Source organism: Amblyomma maculatum, chromosome 11 (genome assembly GCF_055883805.1).
Source record: "Amblyomma maculatum isolate TAMU_Amacu chromosome 11, ASM5588380v1, whole genome shotgun sequence".
Classification (NCBI taxonomy): Eukaryota; Metazoa; Arthropoda; class Arachnida; order Ixodida; family Ixodidae; genus Amblyomma; species Amblyomma maculatum.
The window spans coordinates 6,653,317-6,673,821 of record NC_139354.1 but is presented as its reverse complement, the minus strand read 5'-3'; the positions used below and the strand labels follow the sequence as shown (position 1 = coordinate 6,673,821).

Sequence of the window (20,505 nt, the reverse complement as noted above, 5' to 3'; positions counted from 1 at the left end):
TTCACCGGTATTTGTTTGGTCTCCTGGCTACATCGGCCTTGGGGGAAATGTGGCAGTTGACGTTACCGTGCGCGCACTCTCTGAGCGGGAATTCCCCTCCGACCCCGACAATTCCCCTCCGACCCCGACAATTGGCAAGTGTATAGTGCTGAAAATTTATAGTTGATTAGCCTGTTTTTGCCCGTCGACCTAGCTTCCTGCTAATTTCGACGTTGCGTTAAAATCGCTCTGGCTGGGGAGGGGACTCGTCCCAAGATGTAATATCTGATTGCTGTTTTGGAATAACTGACAGCAATTCTTGCCGAGTATCCTGCTATGGCGAGGGCGATAGCGACCTCTTACTCCGTGTGTGTATGGAAATTTTTAGAGCGGGTGGTGGTGGTGAAAACGTTTAATAAAAATGGAGAGTTACATAAAGATTGCCCTGGGGTCAGGCTTAGTGTCCTTCCCCTCACAAACACTATAGGTGGAGTCTCTAGTACGGGACCCCAGTGGCTTCCGCTGCCGCCATTGCTCGTTTGGCCAAGGCCTTTTGGGCTTTCAGGTCGGAACAGGCGAGTAGGGTCGCCTCCCAGTCCTCGCGGGTGGTGTTTGGATTAGGTGCAAAGGCAGGGTTGGAGGGGCGTGCCCACACCATGTGGAAAAGGTCCGAGAACATTTCCCCGCAGTGCAGGCACTCCCCGGAGAAGGCACTGTCAAAGTGTTTAAGTGACGCCGGGCAGATCACCGTATTCGTAAGGAGGCGAAGAAACACGCGTTCCTCTGCTCTTGTTAACCCTTTACACCGGTGGGGGAAAATATTGTGTCTATTTTGGTATAGCTGCGTAATTTCTCTGAAAGTGTAGGCTGGTGTGAATTCTTCTGAGAAGGAAGGAGACGAGGTTGCCCGGTTAAAAAGTGCTCGGGCGGCGGTATCTGCTGCCTCGTTTCCTCCCAGCCCCGAATGGGCCGGAGCCCAGACGATGAAGCGGCGGGATGGACTTTCCACGTACGAGCTGTTTTGCAGTAGTCGGTAGGCCAGGTCCGAGCTGTTCTTTAGTAGCCGGTAGGCCAGGTACGGGACCCAGCCCTGTTGAAAGTTCCTACACGCCCCTCGCGAGTCCGTTATGATTGTTTTGGAATCAGAGTGTGTTGCTGCTAACGCGATGGCGACCTCCTCTGCCTGTGTTACGCTTCGGGCTTTAAATGTGAGGCAGTTTACCGTTTTGGACCCGTGGATCACTGCCGCCGTGTACCACCCGCCTTGGTGCGGGCCGGACGCGTCCACATAATACACTCCGGGTTTCCCTTCTTAGTGGTGAGCTAAGGCCTTCGCCCTGGCCATGCGCCTACCCTCGTGGTCTTCCTTGGACATGTTAGTGGGGAGTGGTTTAACGTGCAGGGCGTATCGCCACTCCTGGGGAAGCCTTACTCTTTCCTAGCGCAGCTTTTGCGCCTGTTTGGTAGTTGAGTTGTTCTGTAACGTGCACTGACATCGCACAGCACACGGACGCCTCTTCGTTTCGCCTCCATCTCGAAATTGAGGCCACTTTCGAATTACTTCAGGTGTTAGGGCACCTCAACTCGAACCCTCTGAAGCGCCACCTTGTCTACGCGGGTTAGACAGCGGGGGAGGCTTACCGTACACGGAAGTATAAGAGCACGTGCACGGCGTCGGAGGTACTTCTTTCTTGTTAAAATGATAGCATTATCCTAATTCAGGAGCTATGGCGATGATGGATGGATGGGAAAACATTTATTTCATCGGCTTTAAGTGGTTCAGTTTGATTGCTGGCCGCGCCAGATGGCCGCCAGTTGCGTCCTGTCGGCGATCTCTTCGGCCCACTCAGTGACCCGAGCCTGGATGGCCGGGTCCGAGCAGCGCAGCACGGCCTCCCACTCCTCCAGAGATGGAGCTGGCAGCAAATCGGCGGGTGGCGGATAGGCCGCGCACCCCCATGTAATGTGGTCTAAAGTAGCGTCGACGCCACTCTTTGCATTCAGGGTCAACCTGCTCTTTGAATATATATGAATAAACTTTGGGGCAGGGGAAGGAGCGGGTTTGTAGCTGGCGCCAGAGTATCTCCTGGGCCTTGCTTAATGAATTGTGCGGTGGAGGGAAGATGCGCCTTCCCAGGCTAAAATGGCGAGTTATATCATGGAACGAGAGCAAGCCCTCCCTCGCGCCCGCGGGAAACGAGGTGCTCACCGCCCGGCCGACGAAACCTCGGGCATATTCGTGAGCCTTCTCGTTCCCGGGATTGCCCGAGTGAGCCGGAACCCATACCAGTTCTATCGTCCTACCAGGGACTGGACGGTAGCTTTTAAGGATAATTCTGGCGGCAGCCGACAGACGGCCCCTCCCGAAATTCCGTACGGCTGTTTTGGAATCACTGACTATAACATCTGCTTCGGTAGAAACGATAGCCAGCGCGATGGCTGCTTCCTCTGCAGCCTCGGAGGTTCTGGTGCGTACAGTAGCTGAAGCTAAGATTTTGGTAGGCTGGACTCACGGGCCCCAGTCACCGCACATATCGCGAAACCGCGGTCCGTCTCTTCATATTCGGCCGCATTTACGTAAGCAACCGAATTGTTTCCTTTGTATTTGGTGTGTAATGCACGTGCGCGTGCTAGTCGCCTGCCTTCGTGGTGAATGGGGTGCATATTCTTAGGGAGGGGCTTGATAACAAGCTCCTTCCTGATTGCTGTGGGTATTTGCCTGGGATCGTCCGCCATGGGTTCGGCATTGATGCCTAGCCTCAGCAAGACAAGCCTCCCGGCTTTGGGGCGCGCCAGTCTGGAGTACTGCGCTATTAAATGCGCTTCCTTGAGTTCATCAAGTGTGTTGTGCATTCCAAGAGCTAAGAGCCTATCGGTTGAGGTGTTTCTCGATAGTCCTAGTGCTGTCTTGTAAGCTTGCCGGATAAGACATTCAACCTTTTGCTTTTCGTCTTGGTAAAGGTGCAGATAGGGCAGGGTGTAGACTAGCCTGGTGATGCATTGCACAACTAGGGAGGCAGATTGAGGCACATGCCAGCGACCTGGAGAAACAACAGTGGGGGCAAATCTGCGATGGAATGAACGGACAGCTCGGCAGTAAGAAAACCTGGCTCTTGCTCCGACACTTGCTCGACCTAACGCAAACAAAATCTTCTGCACGGGATCACCTCGCACAAATTATACAAAAAGTATGAAGGTACGGACGCGGAGCTACTAAATGCACTATGTCAAATGTACCTGAACACGACACCTAGCACTAGCCCACTCCCTATGTATGGAGGACTCCCCAATGAACAGTTGGACGAGGACTTTACGGAAGCGGAGATGTTGTACGCGATAGGACAACTCAGGACGACCTCGGCGGCGGGACCAGACGGCGTCTCGAACAAAATCCTCAGGAACCTAGATATCGGCTCAGTTTCGGCCCTAACTGACCTCATGAACACCTACTGGAGGAAAGGAGAGGTACCGCAAGAATGGAAACATGCCAAAGTGACATTCATACCGAAACCAGGGAAGAAGCTTAACATAGAAAACCTAAGACCCATTTCGTTAACGTCGTGCCTAGGAAAATTAATGGAACACATCGTTCTCAACAGGCTGCAGGGTTATGTAGAGGACAACGACCTCATCCCCTCAACCATGATAGGATTCAGACCCAACCTCTCCACGCAGGATGTCATGATCCAGCTGTCGAGGGATGTTATGGATCGCAGGTACTGTCATGGAACGAGGGCAATACTTGGCCTTGATCTCTGTAAAGCCTTCGATAACGTCTCGCACGAGGCGATATTAGAAAACCTCTCGCTTTTGAATCCTGGAGAGAGAGTCCTCGGGTACGCCCGGTCCTTCCTTACGAACAGGACGGCCGAGCTCACTCTCGGCGCAATCAAATCAGACCCCATATCTCTGGGCGGAAAGGGAACACCACAAGGCTCTGTGATGTCGCCGTTCCTCTTCAACATTGCACTGATAACACTGCCCCCCAGACTCGCCGCCATCGAGGGGCTACAGCATACGTTTTACGCGGACGACATTACCCTGTAGGTGAACAGGGAAAGTGATGCCCAAATAGAAAGTGTGCTTCAGGAAGCAGTCGACACCATTGAGACTTACGCTCTAAGGGCGGGTCTTGAATGTTCACACTCTAAGTCCGAACTCCTTGTAGTTCGAGAAGGCCCCAATCGAAAGAACAGACCTCCGCCTCCTGCAATCAGGGCAGAGCTCAAAGGACTGCCAATCAAACAAGTAGACACCATCAGAATCCTAGGCATGTTAATTCAGAGTAACCACAGAAATTTAGGAACATTAGATAAACTGACCACAACAGTCACCCAAACAGCCAGACTAATCAAGCGAATAGCCAACAAGAGGAGGGGCATGAAAGAACGCGACACCTGTCGACTCATTCAGGCTATGGCGATGAAAAGGCTAGGTTGGAAAGGCGGGTAGAAAAATAAGCATGGCTTTTAGAACGCGAAAGGTCACGTGGAATCCGTTCGATACGAATTGGCTGTGCAATGCGTTCCGCTAGACTGTGTATATTAAGGCGAAAGCCTTTAATGCCTCATCATTGTCAGCAGGAGCTATCGGCAGAGGCTGTCGGCAGAGGGTATCACACTTCCGAGGGAGATAGTTAGAAATAAAAAAAAAATAAAATGTGTTCCCCTTCTCTACCGTGACGATAGCGGTATTACGCGCGTGACAGATACTGCGCCTTTAATTTCTTTCTAAACGAATTATAGAACGCCGGTGAACTTTGATGCGTTCAATAGAATGCTGGTTGTATTCGACAAGGGGCGTGCCATGTACCGATAAGACTGATCATGACGTCACCAGGCCCCCGTCCCCTAGGCCTGCGTGCCGAGGGCGGGGAGTAGGAGGCCTCTCTGGTGGAAATAAAAGTTGTTCACACACATACACACATGCATAGACGAGGCTGACCCCGCGGGCGTTCGATTCAGGCGTCTGTGCAGCGCCTTTCATTTGGCGAGTCCTTGAACGCCGCACCACGCAGCCAACGGGGGGAGGTGCTGCTACTGACGCGTCTAAGTAGTGTTGTCACCTGAAGGGTATCGGTGCATATGAGGATACGGGCTTGGGAAGCATGGGAATGACGCTCACGGAACGGAGCGCCTCGTGCACAGCAATCAGCTCTGCACAAAAAGAAAATGGAGGTTCTGGTAATTGAAACCTTGATGTCTTATTCAGTGCGGACTTGCACGGGCTGTAAACTGCATTTGTCACTTTGCTGGCCTGGATGCTTGCATCAGCGTAAATTGCGATGGAACCTTGTGGCAAGCGGGCGTCTCGCTCCATAATTCGGTCGCGAAGTGACAACGCCTATTCCTGTGTTCTTGGTCGGCGTAAATTTGTTGTCTTGTTAACACTCAGCTATGCAACACTTCAAGGAGTAAGAACTGGCAGGGGGAGCGGTAGAATGGAAAGCGACGAAACATAAGCCCCGAAGCGCACGTTGCGTGAGAGAAGGTGGCCTTAAGCCTGAGAGTATCACGTCGTTGCTGCACCAGTTCATCTCTTGTGTTTAGCTGTGCTTTGTCGTGGTGCGCCACGATTGGGGTGATGGGAGGAAGGTAGGTGATGACTCTCATTGACTCTCGATTTATAGCTTCAAGGCGATACGTTTGTGCATTTGTACAATGCCGACTTTGGGCTTGGTAAACCTGGCGCGGTTGCACAACTTCCCGCACCAACTGCCTGCAACATTTGAGCGGGCGCCGCCCGTTTTTGATACAATGTGTCTGATCGGACCCATAGCACTGATCGCGTGTTTTTACAGCGAGACAGCCGTGCAGTTTCAGTTTCTGACTCATCATCAGCCTGGCTATACTACTGCAGGGCGAAGGCCTCTCCCATATTTCTCCACTTAACCCGGTTCTGTGCTAGCTACATCCACTTGACCCCTGCGAACTTCTTAACCTCATCCGCCCACCTAACTTACTGCCGCCCCCTGCAACGCTTTCCTTCCCTTGGAATCCAGTTTGTTACCCTAAGCTACCATCGGTTATCTTCTCTTCGCACTACATGTCCTGCCCATGCCCATTTCTTCTTCTTAATTTCCACTAGAATGTCGGTAACTTGAGTTATTTCTCTCCATTTTTCGTTCCATAGCCCTCTGGGTTGTCCTCAACTTAAGTAAGTACTATTTTGGTTAGCCTCCCGTTTCAGCCCCATTCCTGACTCATGAATTGTTTAACCCAATATTTTTATTGTACTTTCCTGGAGTGGGGTTCCGGACAGATGTAGAGGAATAGGTGTTGCAGCTAGTTTACGACGTCCCCAGCGGTTGGCGACTGACACGAACGTAGTTTTACTGGCGGAAAGTTCAAGCCCAATGGAAGAAGCATACGTAAACGTATAATATCTGAAGCTGATTGCAGGGCAGCCGATTGAGTCAGTATCGCTGTGTGTGCTCCACACCGTGATTTCATCAGCGTATATTAAGAATTTAACATCAGGAACATCATGTAACCGTAATGCAAGGGAGATAAATGCAATAATAAATAATGTTGGTGATAACACTGATTCCTGGGGTAAACTGGACGAAGAGCGACGAATGGTCCGATGGCATCGCAACTAAGGCGTATTGCAAATTGTCTGCCTTGAAGGGAATATTTTACAAAACTTCGTACTCCAAGCGGTAAATGGAGCATGTCACGAGTCCAGAACGGAAGCATGACTGATATCATAAGCCTTTACGACACCCATGGCGAGGACGGTGCGTACATTGTGGCTACGGGTGGATGATAATACTGGGGACACCAAGACAGCCAACCCGTCTTCTGTGCCTATGGATGATCGAAAACCAAGTTGGGCAGAGTGGTAGAAACAGTGATGTCCAAGCCACCACGAGATTCATGTTGCGAGAATTTTCGCAGCAAGCTCGCAATTAGTTGGCGTTAAGTATATAGGTCGACAGTTGCTAAGGCCTGTTGGCGTTTTCCCCTGTTTCTGAATAGGGACGACAATAGCCGATTTCCAGCTCTTTGGTACGTCGTCGCTTTGCCATACCCTGTTTATGGTTTCAAGGAGTTGAGGAAATGCAGCACAATTGAGTATCTTGTAAACATCGTACGTATGGAGTCTGGATTGGGCGCTGCCTTTCGGTTGGCAGCATCTATAGCTGCAAGCAATTCAGGCATGGAGGATGGGCTCGTGATTCCCTCGGTGTCTGCAACAGATGGCAGCTTATCGACATGGGCTGGTATGCCTATAAGTTCTTGGAACTGGTGCAGGCAGTGCATCGTACTCGGGGAAAACTTGTGCGCTGCTTGTCTTGCGAAATCATCCGGAGATAAGTCTGCTGTGGCTGCTGCATCAGGACGACGACAACCGTGGTCCATAGCATGAGATGCCATTGCCGTCGCGAGAGACCACGCTCATACCTTCGAGTCTTAGCAGTAATGTAATTTAGTCTTGTGCATGAGTGAACAGAAGTTGGGTCTCTAGTTGCAGTGAATTCGGTTGTCGACGAGCAGCCCGCAAGTTCAACACAGGGACATCCGATGCTCGTCGACCACTCTCCACCAAGATGATGGTTGTAGCCTCATTTAGCGCGCTTTTTATGCGGTCTAGAAGCAATAGTGAAAGTGACCTTGTATAATGGTGCGGAAATTGTCCCAGTGGACCACTGAACACTTGTGGCGTAGTCGTTTGGCCTGTGATGAACAGAGGCCGAAGATGATAGGAGAACAAACAACGCATCCGCTAAGGCGTCCCGCACTCGTCTGCTGCGAGGACTAAATGGAGTACATCAGTTTTCCAGAGCAAGGCGGACCCGAGGAAACTGCGTATCGACATACACCGCCACCTTTCACGGAGAGTTACCCGTGTGCACACGTGGGTCGCTCATTCAAGGAGGCACGTATCCACTGAAACCTGGAATGGCTGGCAACGCGTTGACCTCCTCCAGTAATTCAGGGCCCATACTTGGAACTTGTTCATGCAAAGACAAGATTTGAGCTCTCCGACCTTCGTGGAGAGCCCTACACAGTTCCACTGAAGTGCCCCGCGATAACATGTAGCCGCCATCTTAATTATGAATCCAGGTGTCGCAAAATCACAGATGCCAGGTTAGATAACTGTGTGACCATAAACCTCAGTAAGGATGTCGAAGAGTTATCGGGCAGGGCAGCAGAAGATTTGTGGGAATCAGTGAAATACACAGGAGTATGGAACATAATCGATGGTGAGGCAGCATTGGTATTGGCGGTCTGGGATTCCGCTGCTCGTCTACGACGAACAAGCAGTTCACGATTTTGGGGAGCTTATAAAGACCTCCGCTAAAAGACGCTCAATTTGATCGTCAACTGCCGTCATGTCATCACCTGAAGGTTCCGCGATGTTCTTCATGTTTGTACTGTGTGTGTTTGCGACGATGTTGCGCGCTCACTTTAGCGCTCGTGACATAAAGATTACCGATGGCTCGGGCGGATAGCTTTGGTCATTGATTGTCGTCCAACTGTAGAGCCTCAATTCTGCCGAATGTCTAAACTGGTGGTTAATTAACATGTTGAGACTATTGCCTCGGAATCCCACGAAGGGCCTTTTGAGTTGCTTTCTGCTTTGTTGGGTGTGTTGGAGATGTGATCTCATGGTCATTAACCTTGCAAAGTCCGCACCGGTAAGATACTGTTTCTTATGCATAGCTTCACCTGGTGTTGTAAAAGGGCAGGACCTATGCACATGACCAGGTCGGCAATAGCTGTAGCAATACACAACACTCGGTTTATATGGTCGAGGGCGTACAATGCAGCCATAATAGAATAGGTGAGCTCGGGGAGTCAGAGGGCCTTGCAAGGTGACGATGTAACAGCTCCCTTTCACCATGCGACGGGCTTGGATTATGATGAGTAGGACAGTAGAGCTCACGCTGAAGGGCAGTCTTGTCCTCTTCAACGTCTACGTTGTAGACAAGACAGCGTTGTAGGTCGGAACCATCTACCATATAAACCTCGACCGGAACAGACACTTCGCTTGCTACTGAAAGATACTTGAGTGTTTGCAGGCCCTCAATGGCAACCAAACTCGGCAGCCACACAGCAATATTATTGGACTTCTTCCTGGCCGTGAAGCCACAGAAACCCTTGGTTTCAAGACATGCGTCCAGGTTCGCCTGAATAACCCTATTCGGTATCACCGTACGTCACTTGGTTGTCAGAGCCCTAATGGTCGCTTTATAGCATGCCGGTCCCGGTTTCGAAAATACTGTGTGGCCAGGCGTTGCACAGGAACATTAGCCTTGTGAACTGTTGTTGGCGGAAGAGAACCCCAGTGCACTGTCTTCTGAAGGACGCTTCTGAGAACCGGGCTGAGCCACCCGACCAGATGTTAGCGCTGAATACATGTTCATTGGCGGGCTCAGCTCCTCACGCACACTGGTGGGAGCTCCACCACCAAGTGGAGGATGGTTAGCCATCCTCCTCAACACCTTTGGATTCATTCAGGTTTCGGCTACAGCTTATAATGTCATCGCAGCTGCAATGCGGCGAAAGGCACGCCATGCAAAGCTGACGTCATTTAGCCCCCGAAGTTGACGCGGAGGATTTTTTTGAGAGCTCATAGCAACCCTTGCACTTTCGGTCCTCTATTTTCGATAAGAAAGGCAGCGCTCTACACGTGTTTACAAAGCAAAAGGTGTTCGAGCCTAGCTCCAAAAATCCTAACCAATCTTCCACTGACCCCTAGTTTCGGTTATTAACAGGAGTCTCTTGAAATCGCCTCGTCGGTTGCGGACGAGCGCTGAATACACGAAATTATAACGTAAATTTGCGCAAGGAAATAGCTTCCTATGTACACGCGGCCATGACGGTGAAGACGCTTGCCACCTACTAACGTAGATAATTTAGGACCTTAACAATGAGAGATTTATTTGTCCTAATAGAAATCTTCGAAGTCCCATGGCGATTATTACAGGGAAGAAGCTGTTTGTATCACAGTACTCGGTTGATGACCTCAAGCAACGCTGAGAAAAACTGGATCGAATATTCCCACCACACACACGCACGCACACGCACATGCACACGAATGCACGCACGCACATACATATATGTACGAACCCACAAAGGCTCTAGGACAGTTTAATGCTTAGAGACACGAGTGACATGTATGTGGGGGAGCGCCCACGTAAGTTGTGTTCGTGTAGTTCCTTATCACGACAACTCAAATAAATAAATCAATCAATCAATCAATCAATCAATCAATCAATCAATCAATCAATCAATCAATCAATCAATCAATCAATCAATCAATCAATCAATCAATCAATCAATCAATCAATCAGCCTTTTATTTCTCTCTATATTAGAGAAGGAGACAGGACTAAAAGCTCGGAAGCTTGACAGAGGCCCTGCCCCCTTTTTGCACATTGGCATTGCATCCGAAAAGCGGCAATAAATTCTGCGCAATACTTATAGCACAAAAGAAAATAGCATACCTGGGAAAAAGAAGCAGCAAGTTCCAACACAAAAATACATGCAGCGTCATCACACAAACTTGCTGAGAAAAAAAAAATTATTAATACTAGTAATGAAATGTACTTGCACTTTATTCTTCTAGAAAGAGTACAGAACGCTTTCGCATAACATGAATTCTTGGAAACCATGACACTCTAACGTCTAACGTAAAAAATAGCCATACTAAATTAATTTTAAGGTGAAACAACGCCGGACAGGTGATCTTTACAGTCTTTTCTGTTGCAGCTGTCCAATTAGTCTATTTCAAGATTTGCTCACATCTTCGCAGCTTGTATTAAAATGCCGCTGGTCGTTTTGGATAAGAGTCTGGTCAAAATACTTAATTTGCACCGAAATTCAGTGCCGGACTGAGCACAGCGCCCCGCTTAAAATGGCAGGTCCGGCCGATGGGCCAAAAACGACAGAAACACCGACCTTATCGTGTCCGTCGCAGATCACCAAGTCAGAAACCGCGTGAACATGTTCTGAGGTCTGCGACTTTTGCACCCCTACAAAAGCGACCTGCTCGCATTGCACTGGCAAGTGGACTTCTTCGCGATGAAATTCGTCGGCTTGCTCGCCGTTTTCTTGACAGCACACGTCGAAGGTAAGTGCATGAGAGGCTCCTCGTTCCTCTAGAAAAAAATGTTGCTTCGTGCCAAAATGTCCAAGGATTACAGATGCCGGGGTAGATAACGTTGGCGTCCTTTTTCTCTTCTATCTTTTTCGCTGTAATAATAAATCTGAGTATGGCGGCACACACTAGAACACGGGTTAAAAAGAGGAGCATCAGTTAGGCTAACCCCTGTTTCGACAAGGTCCCTCGTCATCACCAGAGCTGAACCCAACACAATGTTACAGTCGAAGGTTGAAGACAGTCCACTCGTCAGAGCGCTCATCAGTGGACTGACGCTTTCCTTGGGTCTGAAGATTTCCGTGCTGAAAGAAAGCCGTATGATGCAATATACAGTAATTATCATATAATGTCATAAATATACGGGACCAATGTCATAGGTTATCGTAATATACCATACATAATGTATACAATGTATGCCGCTGTAATCTATGTGAAAATATATGATAAAACTGGTACAACGTTACTGCACCATTCAACTTTTTTCTGAGGGTTGTTCTGCGTCAAGGATGAGGACTCATTATCGATCACGCCTGGGTTCAAGACATCGTCTATGCCGGAAACCCAGGACAGGTCAGTGGCAGAAACGTTGGTCGGCGGATAGAGGCTGTTATTAGGCCCTTTATCCGTCTTTTTTGCCAGCTGATTTGTATGATTTCTATGCCTCCGGTCCGAAACAGATAAATATTTGTGTTGATAGGAGGGGAAAGTTTACAAGACGGTGGTGTCATTTGTATTGAGAAATATTAATCATTCATGAAATGCAACCAGTACTCCTTAAGCCTGATTGCGCGGTGTACCGCGTAACTTAAGGGCAGCCCCAGGAAACCTTGTGCCCAAGAATTTGCGCCAGGCGCAGCTTTAGGCCCTGGCGGCTAATAAGTGCATGCTGTGGCTCCTATTATCTGGTTCAAATCAGTCTAGTTGGTTATTATCATGCTCTTGAACTGTTGCGATTTGGTAAACGTGAAGCCAGATCAAGATAGAACGCATATAGAAGACCGATTGGTGTCCTGTGTTGTTCTAAGGGAAAGAACGCGCAACACTGATCAATTATCTGCGTTGTTTTCTGTGCTATGTCGAAGTTGCCGAAGTTGTGATCGGAGTACCGGCAAATGTCTTCTTGCTCTAAAGCGTAAACTCCCAAAGGCTCTCCTTGACTTGAGACTGTAGAAGCATATATCACTGAGGACGTCCACCTCTTATCTGTCAACACGTGCTAGTTAGGTTTTCCTTTACCGCATAGAAAAACGGCGGCCCCGTGTGGTCAGGCAAATTCTGCCGAAAATTAACTAAAACAAAACTCTCGCGCGCAGGTATTACAGGATATATTGTAATGGACAATAAATCATTAGCATTCACCCTGGAACATTCAGATGACACCCCCCCCCCCCCAAAAAAAAAAAAAAAATAAAGACCGCTGAAAATCGCAGAAATTTTTTTTTTTACTTCAAAAAGGATTTTTTTCAGGTCTGAATGGCAGAACCGAGGGCAACCGACTGTCCAGGGGCAATCGCTCCACCAATTGAGCTAAACAGGATGGCTAGCAGCGAATCAATCAACAATTCGAAGTGGGAACAGTGCTATTCCAATCTTACCTGGAATCTAAGTGACCAGGACGATTTCTTTAGCCAGAAAAGTTTAGTGAAAGATGCACACAATTGTTTTGTATCCACGTGGCTATGCTTGAATTGATGTTACGAAGTAATTATTTCCTTATTATATATGTTAGCTCTATTGTGGGGGATTCTCCTAAACATTACACGGAAGCCTCAAAAGAACAGCATGCGTTTTTTTTTTTTTTGCCTAACCTAGAACGCCGAAGATGAAGTTTGATCTGGAACTATTACACTTTTGAGCGGTTTGTGTTTGCTGAGTTTCAACCATCACACGAAGACGGTTGAATAGCTGGAGTTGAGCAGAGGCCAACCAGCTACGGCCGCATATTCGTCCACAAAATTGCCTATTATGAATTACGAATGCATTACGATGGAACAGAGAAGCCGCATAAAGGGACGAAAATGTCGCCGAGTTCTGCAACCAGCTTGGTCAGTTAATGCGGGGACGTCACTGAAGAGGTCCCTAATGTTTCACTGTAAGCGAATGCGGACAGTGATCTTTACGCCCAACGCAAAAGGGCGAAACTAATACGTTAGTTCCGACATTCGTATTGTTAAGGTACTTGGTTTTAATGTGAACGTGCAGTGAACGATCTTCGGCGAAAGTGCAGTTCTCCCGGAGTATGTCGGGACCTTTACGTTCGCTCCGTTTCGCTTCGAAAAACACAAGCATCAACATTTCAGCTCATATCGAACAACTTGTAGCGGGAGGAATGCCCGCAGATATCGCTTTTCATGTAAAATGGATTCGAATTCAATGCCTACAAAGCGACGAAGCTGTTGACATGTAGACTGAACATCGAAATTAGCATAAGCCTCTTTGGTTTATACTTTAGAAACAAGATAATAAAAAGAATTGAGATTAGTTCCCAGGAGTTTATTTTTAAGGCGAAAACCTTTCTTGGCTCAGGAGTGATGTGGAAAGAGAGCGTCGATCAAAATGTGCTCGCAAGATATGATGCTTCAGAAGAAAATCGCGTCACCGCCAGGAATCGAACCACTATACTTACGCTCCTCAGCGGAGCATGCAAACGACTACGACACACTTTCTTTTAATTCTTTGTTGCCAGCTTAGACAGCTGTACTCAAATACAGATCCCTATGGACAATTAATCAGTGCCACACAAGAACCGCGCTGACTGCCTTAAAACGAGTTTCTGTTTCCCCTTGTCTAAGGTAAGGACGCCGGATTGCGCTAAGGGAAAGAACAACAGGGACGGTGAGAAAGAAAAAAAAACGTAATAATGAACGATTAAACAAATCTGTCCCCGATTAAAGATCATGGCTAGCAACGAAAGCATTTTGGAATAAAATCAAAATTCAAAACAAAGCAGAGACAACAAATCTTCCGTTAGACTAAGGGGCCTACACGTTGCGCCATCTAGAAAGGTTTACACAAAACACCAAAGCATAGCAGTCTCGCGCGGCAAGGAGCACAAGAGCCCCGAGCCTAAAATTACCGTTGATTTATAGCAAAAAACGAGTGCTAGAAACGGCAAAGGCGCAAGGAAACGAACATGAAGCAGCGTAATCGGCAGCAATAAGAAAAATCTGCAGATAAGCAGACTTAAGTGCACCCCTGGAACAGAGGAAGAGAGAAAGGCTTTCGCATTTTTATCTCTTAAGCAGTTAAACAGCAATCTTGTAACTTTTTGTTTCTTTGGAAAATCACTAAATTCCTGCTTTAGATTTTATGAAAAATATAAACACTAGAGTTTGAAGAGATGTACGCCTTCAACAAAGAAAGGAAATAAATTTTATTTGAACTAAATGGGCAAATATTATTGGTGTCTGTCGGTATAATCAATGCGTTTACAGACACTTGTTTTTGGGAAAGTGTTCCGAGTTGACGTCTTTTCAAAAAGTGTCGCAGTCGTCCTCATCTGATTCGTAGAAACACCGGAAGCGGATGGCAGTTCGGTTGCGATGCGAGCGTTGACATCCGATTGCGGTGTTTCTTTAAAAATCCTGGAAGTTATACAAAACGTGGCTTTATGCTAGATTTCCATTGTTCTACGCGTTTGTTTATTTATTCAGTCTACCGATGAATAAATCATCAGTAGACGACGTGGATGTCGTGTTCCTGGAGCCGCAGGGCCCATCGTGTCAAGCGGCTGGAAGGGTCCTTTAATGAAGAAAGCCAACAGAGGGCATGGTGGTCCGTAACGACCTCGAAACGACGTCCATACACGTAAGGGCGAAATTTACCGACTGCCCACACACTAATGAGGTATTTTTTTTTTGTAGTTGTTGTTACCGAGTAGTTCTTCTCGGCTTTGGTAAGTGTGTGGCTGGCATACACAACGACATATTCGTCAAATCCAGCTTTGCGCTGGGCAAGCACTGCTGCGAGAACAGTACCACTGGCGTCCGTGTGGACTTCCGTCTGGCCGCCGGGTCGAAATGGCGCATAATGGAAGGAGTCGTAAGGAGACGACATGGGTTGTTGTAGGCGTCGTCACACGCAGGTGACCAAGCCGTGAAAGCGGTATCACTGCCGAGCAGCTGAGTCAAAGGGGCAGCAATTGATTCGAAATTGCGCATGAACCGCCTAAAATAGGAGCAAAACCCTAAGAAACTTCGTAGTTCCTTATTGGAGGAGGGCTTGAGAAAGCAGTCAGGGCACGAAGCTTGGCGGGATCAGGGCACACACTATATTTCGAAACAACATGACCTAAAATTGTGAGTTCACGGGCAGAAAAAGTGCATTTTATTAAGTTCAACTGCAGACCGGAGTTGTGAGGCATGTCAAAACGGGCTTCAGGCGACATAGATGCGTCTCAAAATCGGGCGAAAAGATTACGATATCGTCCAAATAGCACAGGCACGTTTTCCACCTGAGGCCACGCAAAATTGTGTCCATCATTCGCTCGAATGTGGTTGGAGCGTTGCATAGGCCGAAAGGCATGAGTATATTCTAGGCACTGTAGCATGACGCTGCACTAAAAAAGGCCGTCTGGGGTTACAAATGCGGCTTTGGCTCGATCTTCAGCTGCCATCGCGACCTGCCAATAACCAGAGCGCAAGTAGAGTGACGAAAAGAGCTCCGCACCTTGGAGGCAGTCTAGAGCGTCATCGATGCGGGGCAGAGGGTAGATGTCTTTTCTCGTGATCTTGTTAATACGACGGTAATCGACGCAGAACCTGACGAAGCCATCCTTCTTCTTCACGAGTACTACCGGTGATGCCCATGGGCTATTGGAGGGCTGATTAACTTCACTTTGAAGCATTGTGTCCACCTGTTCTTCAATAACGTGCCATTCGGAGGCGAAAACGCGATAAGGACGCTGACGACTGCTTCCATCATTGATCATCAGCGTTTTTGTTCCGCGTTAGCTAATATTGTATGATTAGAATTGTAACACACTGTACATAACTGCATATCTACTGCACTGTATATATATCTATTCTATTCTACCACCCCTCTCTTAAATGCCCTCGGGCCTTGAGGGTAAAATAAATGAAATGAAATGAAATGACGCAGAGAAGCATGGGCACCGGTGTCAATGTGGTGTTCGACAGTTGACGTGCATCCCAAAACAGGTTGGTGGCAATCGAAGGAGGCACAGAACTCTTTAAGGAGCGCAAGAAGCTGGTTTCACTGAGGTGAAGGAAGTGAGGGATCGTTAGAGCGAAGAAAGATATCTGGCGACCAAGCAGAGGGTGCAGGAGTAGGTGGGCTGAGCGCGTTCATATCAAACGGAGGTAATCCTCCGGCGCTGTCGGTGTTGAAAGCAGAACTGAAAAGCTGCACGGTATCGATGCATTCACCGTGGCGCAAAGCAAATGAGCTTGAAAACGGATTCAGGATCCATAATGAGGCGAGGCCGGTGGATATGGTGAGCAGAGCATAAGGCTAAGGCAAACAGTGGCATCGAAGAAAAATATCAGACGGTGGGAAGATGACACTTACATCGCGAACAGAGTCACGAGAGAGAGACACAATCACAGATGAGCAAGCAGGAACTTCAGGACGGTCGGCGACAAGAACTTTGGCAGAAGCATAGGCATTGAAACGCTCAGCGTCCGGCACGGGATTGGGCAACGCAGAGAGCGCTAGTTGAGCCAGGGCACAAACTATGACCGCGTCGTGAAGCGATAGGAGGTCCCAGCCCAAGATGACCGCATGTGAACATGACGGCAAAACGATGAACTCGATTGTATACAAAACGTTTTGGATGAGTACTCGAGCAGTACTCGCGGCTGACGGCTGAATGAGGTGCGCACTCGCAGTTTGTAACGACATGTCAGAAAGGGGCGTCTTCCCGTTTCGCAAAGAACGGCAAAGCGCTGCATCCATCACAGCGACCGCCGCACCGGTGTCGACAAGCGCTATCACAGAAGCACCCTCTATGAGAACTTCAATTAAATTAGCTGCAAATAATCGAGGCCTTTTAAATTTCAACAATAGGACAGTTCTCGTGTCAGGAACTGCGGCACTTAGTTTTCCTCTTGGGTTGACGAGGGACGGAGTCGCATCGGAGAATTGAAACGCCGATGCGGCGAAGATGAACGGCGACCAGAGGCGAAGTGCTCAGTAGACAGTGGATGGCTTTGGGGTGGCTCAACAGGAGAAGAGTACTGGCGTTGGTTCCAGTAGCCGAAAACGTCGGAAAGCGGACGAGGAGCGTTCATGCGTCGACGGCATGATGTTACGCACCACATGACCTCGGAAGCCACAGAAGCAGGAGATCGGACGATTGTCAGTCGTGCGGCAGGAGTTTGCCGGTTGAGCAGGCGGTCGAATAAGCTGCGCAGGTTCTTGAGCAGGACCAAGAGGCGGCAGGTTGTCGAGGCGGAGCATATGTAGGTGTTGGTCGTGCAGCAACAGCCGCATATGTCAACGGGGCCACGACAGGCATGGGTAGAGGGGCTGGAGGTATAGCTTCAGCTTCCTGTTCTTGAATAATCTGACGCAGACTGGGAGTAGGTGTAATGAAGGCTCGTCATGGCGGGGCGTAAGGGAGAGGTGTCGAGCAACCTCTTCCCGAATGAAGCTTTTGATTTGTGGCAGAAGCGCAGAATGTTCACCTGCATATGTCAGTCCAGCAAGCGACCTAGTGTGCATGGTGCTCACGCGAATCAGGGCCCTTTGATTGCGCAGTTCATCAAAACTTTGACACATTGTGACAACTTCTTAGTCGGTGCGGAGGTCTCGCGCCAGAGCATCTGAAAGGCGTCGTCATTGATGCCTTGCAGAATGTGCTTGATCTTGTCGGCCTCTGACATAACTCGTAAAGTTTTCGCCAACTTGCTGAGACCGCGCACGCAAGCTCTGTTCAGCGCGGAGTTTTCTCACAGCCGGATGGCCGAAAACGTCAGAAAAGCTGGCTTTGACGTGGGCCATGATGGAATGTCCGCTTCATTGTTCCGAAACCATAATTTACTACGCCGGTGAGATAGAAAGTCCCGTTGTTTAGTTTGGTTTCTCCGTCCCATTTGTTATAAGCGCTCACCCGCTCATAGGTTGTGAGCCAATCCTCGACGTCATGGTCGTCAGTGCCGCTGAAGATGGCGGCGTCTCGCTGGCGGAGGGAGCCGGGACAAATGATGACCGAGCCAACTTGTACGGCTTGGTGGTTGGTGTCTTCAGGCGTCGCAGGAGATGGTAACGTGCGGCTGCGGAGTTCCAGGGCGAGAGGATGGGTTCAATCGGTACCAACACCAAATTTAAGGTGGCAATTTATTTCCAGATGAACTGAACTGAACTGAAGCAGGCGTAGCAGCAGTCACCGATCAGCGAGACCAGCCAGGCACGTAAACAGGCGAAGATCATGCGACTCGAGCACAAGCCCGCCTTTTTTACAAAGCAAATAAACCTATATTTTATCTCCTAATAGTTTCACTCTTTACCATGTACCCCAACAATGCTGCAGATCGCCTATGGCAGCACTCGTCCTGAACAGCAGCGTCCTTAGAGTGTCATATTTTGTACCACTATGCTAGGATTCAGTTTGTATTACTCATCTCATTTCAATGGGACCTTAGAAAGCTAAACTCGCGAACCAATATTCAAACACTGCGAAATCTAAAGTCGCCGAGGCCAAGTATGCTACATCGTCTAAGAAAAAAAAAAGGGGGACTTGCCTGAATGAACAGGCCGGGGACGACCAAACTGCTCTAGTACTGACACATAGTCGTGGTGATCTCCTTTCCACAGGGTCGCCGAAGCCCAAGCTCGTCTATCCCAGACTGCTCGAAGAGAGATCCACAGAAGGGAGGGTGCTTATACACGTCCATGATGACCTGACGCTCAAACTCAGGAAAGCATCGGTGGCGGCGCCTGCACTGCGTGTGCTAACGGAGAACAACGGGCAACGAGTAACACTGTTCGTAAGTAAAAGGGAAAAATAAATTTCCGGCAAAGTTGCCCGGTAACTCATTGATGAAGTTCAGGATACTACATGAACGCGATAGTGTTAAAGGGAGCAAGAAATGGTGCGTTCAAAACTAGAAAACGTGCACCAGTAATCGGCCTTCCATCGCGTAGTCGTCCTCTCTGCTACGCAAACATATTTAACCTAGCTTCGATAATACTGAGAGAGCGGTCGTCAAAATTATTCATCCTCCTCTCCTCGCTCAACTCAGCACACACCAGTGCGCACGAAAAAAGAAAGAAAACAGCTGCAAATGCAAAAGCACAAATTAAGGGATCGTTGATTGAACGCGAACAAAGATCCATCCACAGGGGGAGATGGCAAACAGAGGCCGTTATTGCTGTCGCTTCTTAGCTTAAAATCGGAGCACAAGTGTCTCCCCAATTTTTTAGCAAACTTGTATTTTAATTTCGACAGTAGAAACTCACTTAAAAATCAGTTTTCAGTGAGGCAAATAAATTCACGCGATGTTAATTTCTGTAATTAAGATATCTCTGAACGGTCGCGTGGTTTCATTTACATATTCAGCCAATTTGAAAAATAGCGGTATCCTGCCATGTGCTACTGTGCATTACTTGCTGCTGCACTAACCGTGCCACTTTTGCAAATTTATTTTTACCTTATTCTTTGCTATGGAATGCCTGACGTCCTCTGTTGCTGATTTTGCGGCAGTTCTTCTACCCTGGTGCTCATAAAAAACGCGCGGATCTGGAAGAGCTTAACTTCAAGCTCTCTATATATACATTCCTATAGTGGCTGTATATATACATCCCTGTTCATCAGCAAAACGTCTACTTGCATTTTTAAATGATTGATTGAATTTAACCGTTTCACGCCTCTATTTCCTAGCTTGCAATGGGTAAAAAAAGATTCCTTCTTAAAAAAGCGTTCAAACGATGTGTATAGAAACCGGAAAATTCAAACCACACTTAAAATGTGTTTTACACGCTGTGTTAACAAACATATTCTAATGATGACTACCGTACGCTCGCGCAATATTCTTCTGTATATCCTGTTTAACATTAGTTTCACGCTTTATTTATGTATTTATTCTCGTCATTAGTGCGTTTTCTTGTTTTCTTTTTTTTATTTGCCGTTACGTGTAACACAAAAGACACTGACCTTTTTTTATCCCATCACTCTCTCCCGTTGTTTCATATAAGTACAATGGTGAGGACATCAATAGAAACTTGTACGAAGACGAAGTCCAGCTCGCCTCAGTTGCTGTAACAAGAAATGAGGTCGGCCTGCATATCGTAAGTACGACATGCGCAATCCGTTGCTATACATTGCTTACCGCAGCTGCGCAGGTGTTGCAGGGCTCCACGGCCCAAGCGGCAGGTGCGGGGTTTGATTCCTATAGCAGCTGAGTATCCCATAGGTGAATTAAAAATTAATGAAAACGTGATTGTTCGGCTCCAC

At 48.2% G+C, this 20,505-nt stretch overlaps 1 protein-coding gene across 1 annotated transcript in view; it reads left to right on the top strand.

The window, feature by feature from the left end:
• Positions 1-10,926: 10,926 nt before the first annotated feature.
• Positions 10,927-20,505, top strand: part of LOC146172718 (venom metalloproteinase BumaMPs1-like) — a 36,295-nt gene continuing 26,716 nt past the window's right edge. The window contains exons 1-3 of the mRNA XM_084583372.1: positions 10,927-11,060; positions 18,867-19,039; positions 20,247-20,339. Coding sequence (XP_084439498.1) covers positions 11,012-11,060; positions 18,867-19,039; positions 20,247-20,339 — 315 coding nt within the window. The 5' untranslated portion in view covers positions 10,927-11,011. The remainder of the gene's footprint in view (positions 11,061-18,866; positions 19,040-20,246; positions 20,340-20,505) is intronic.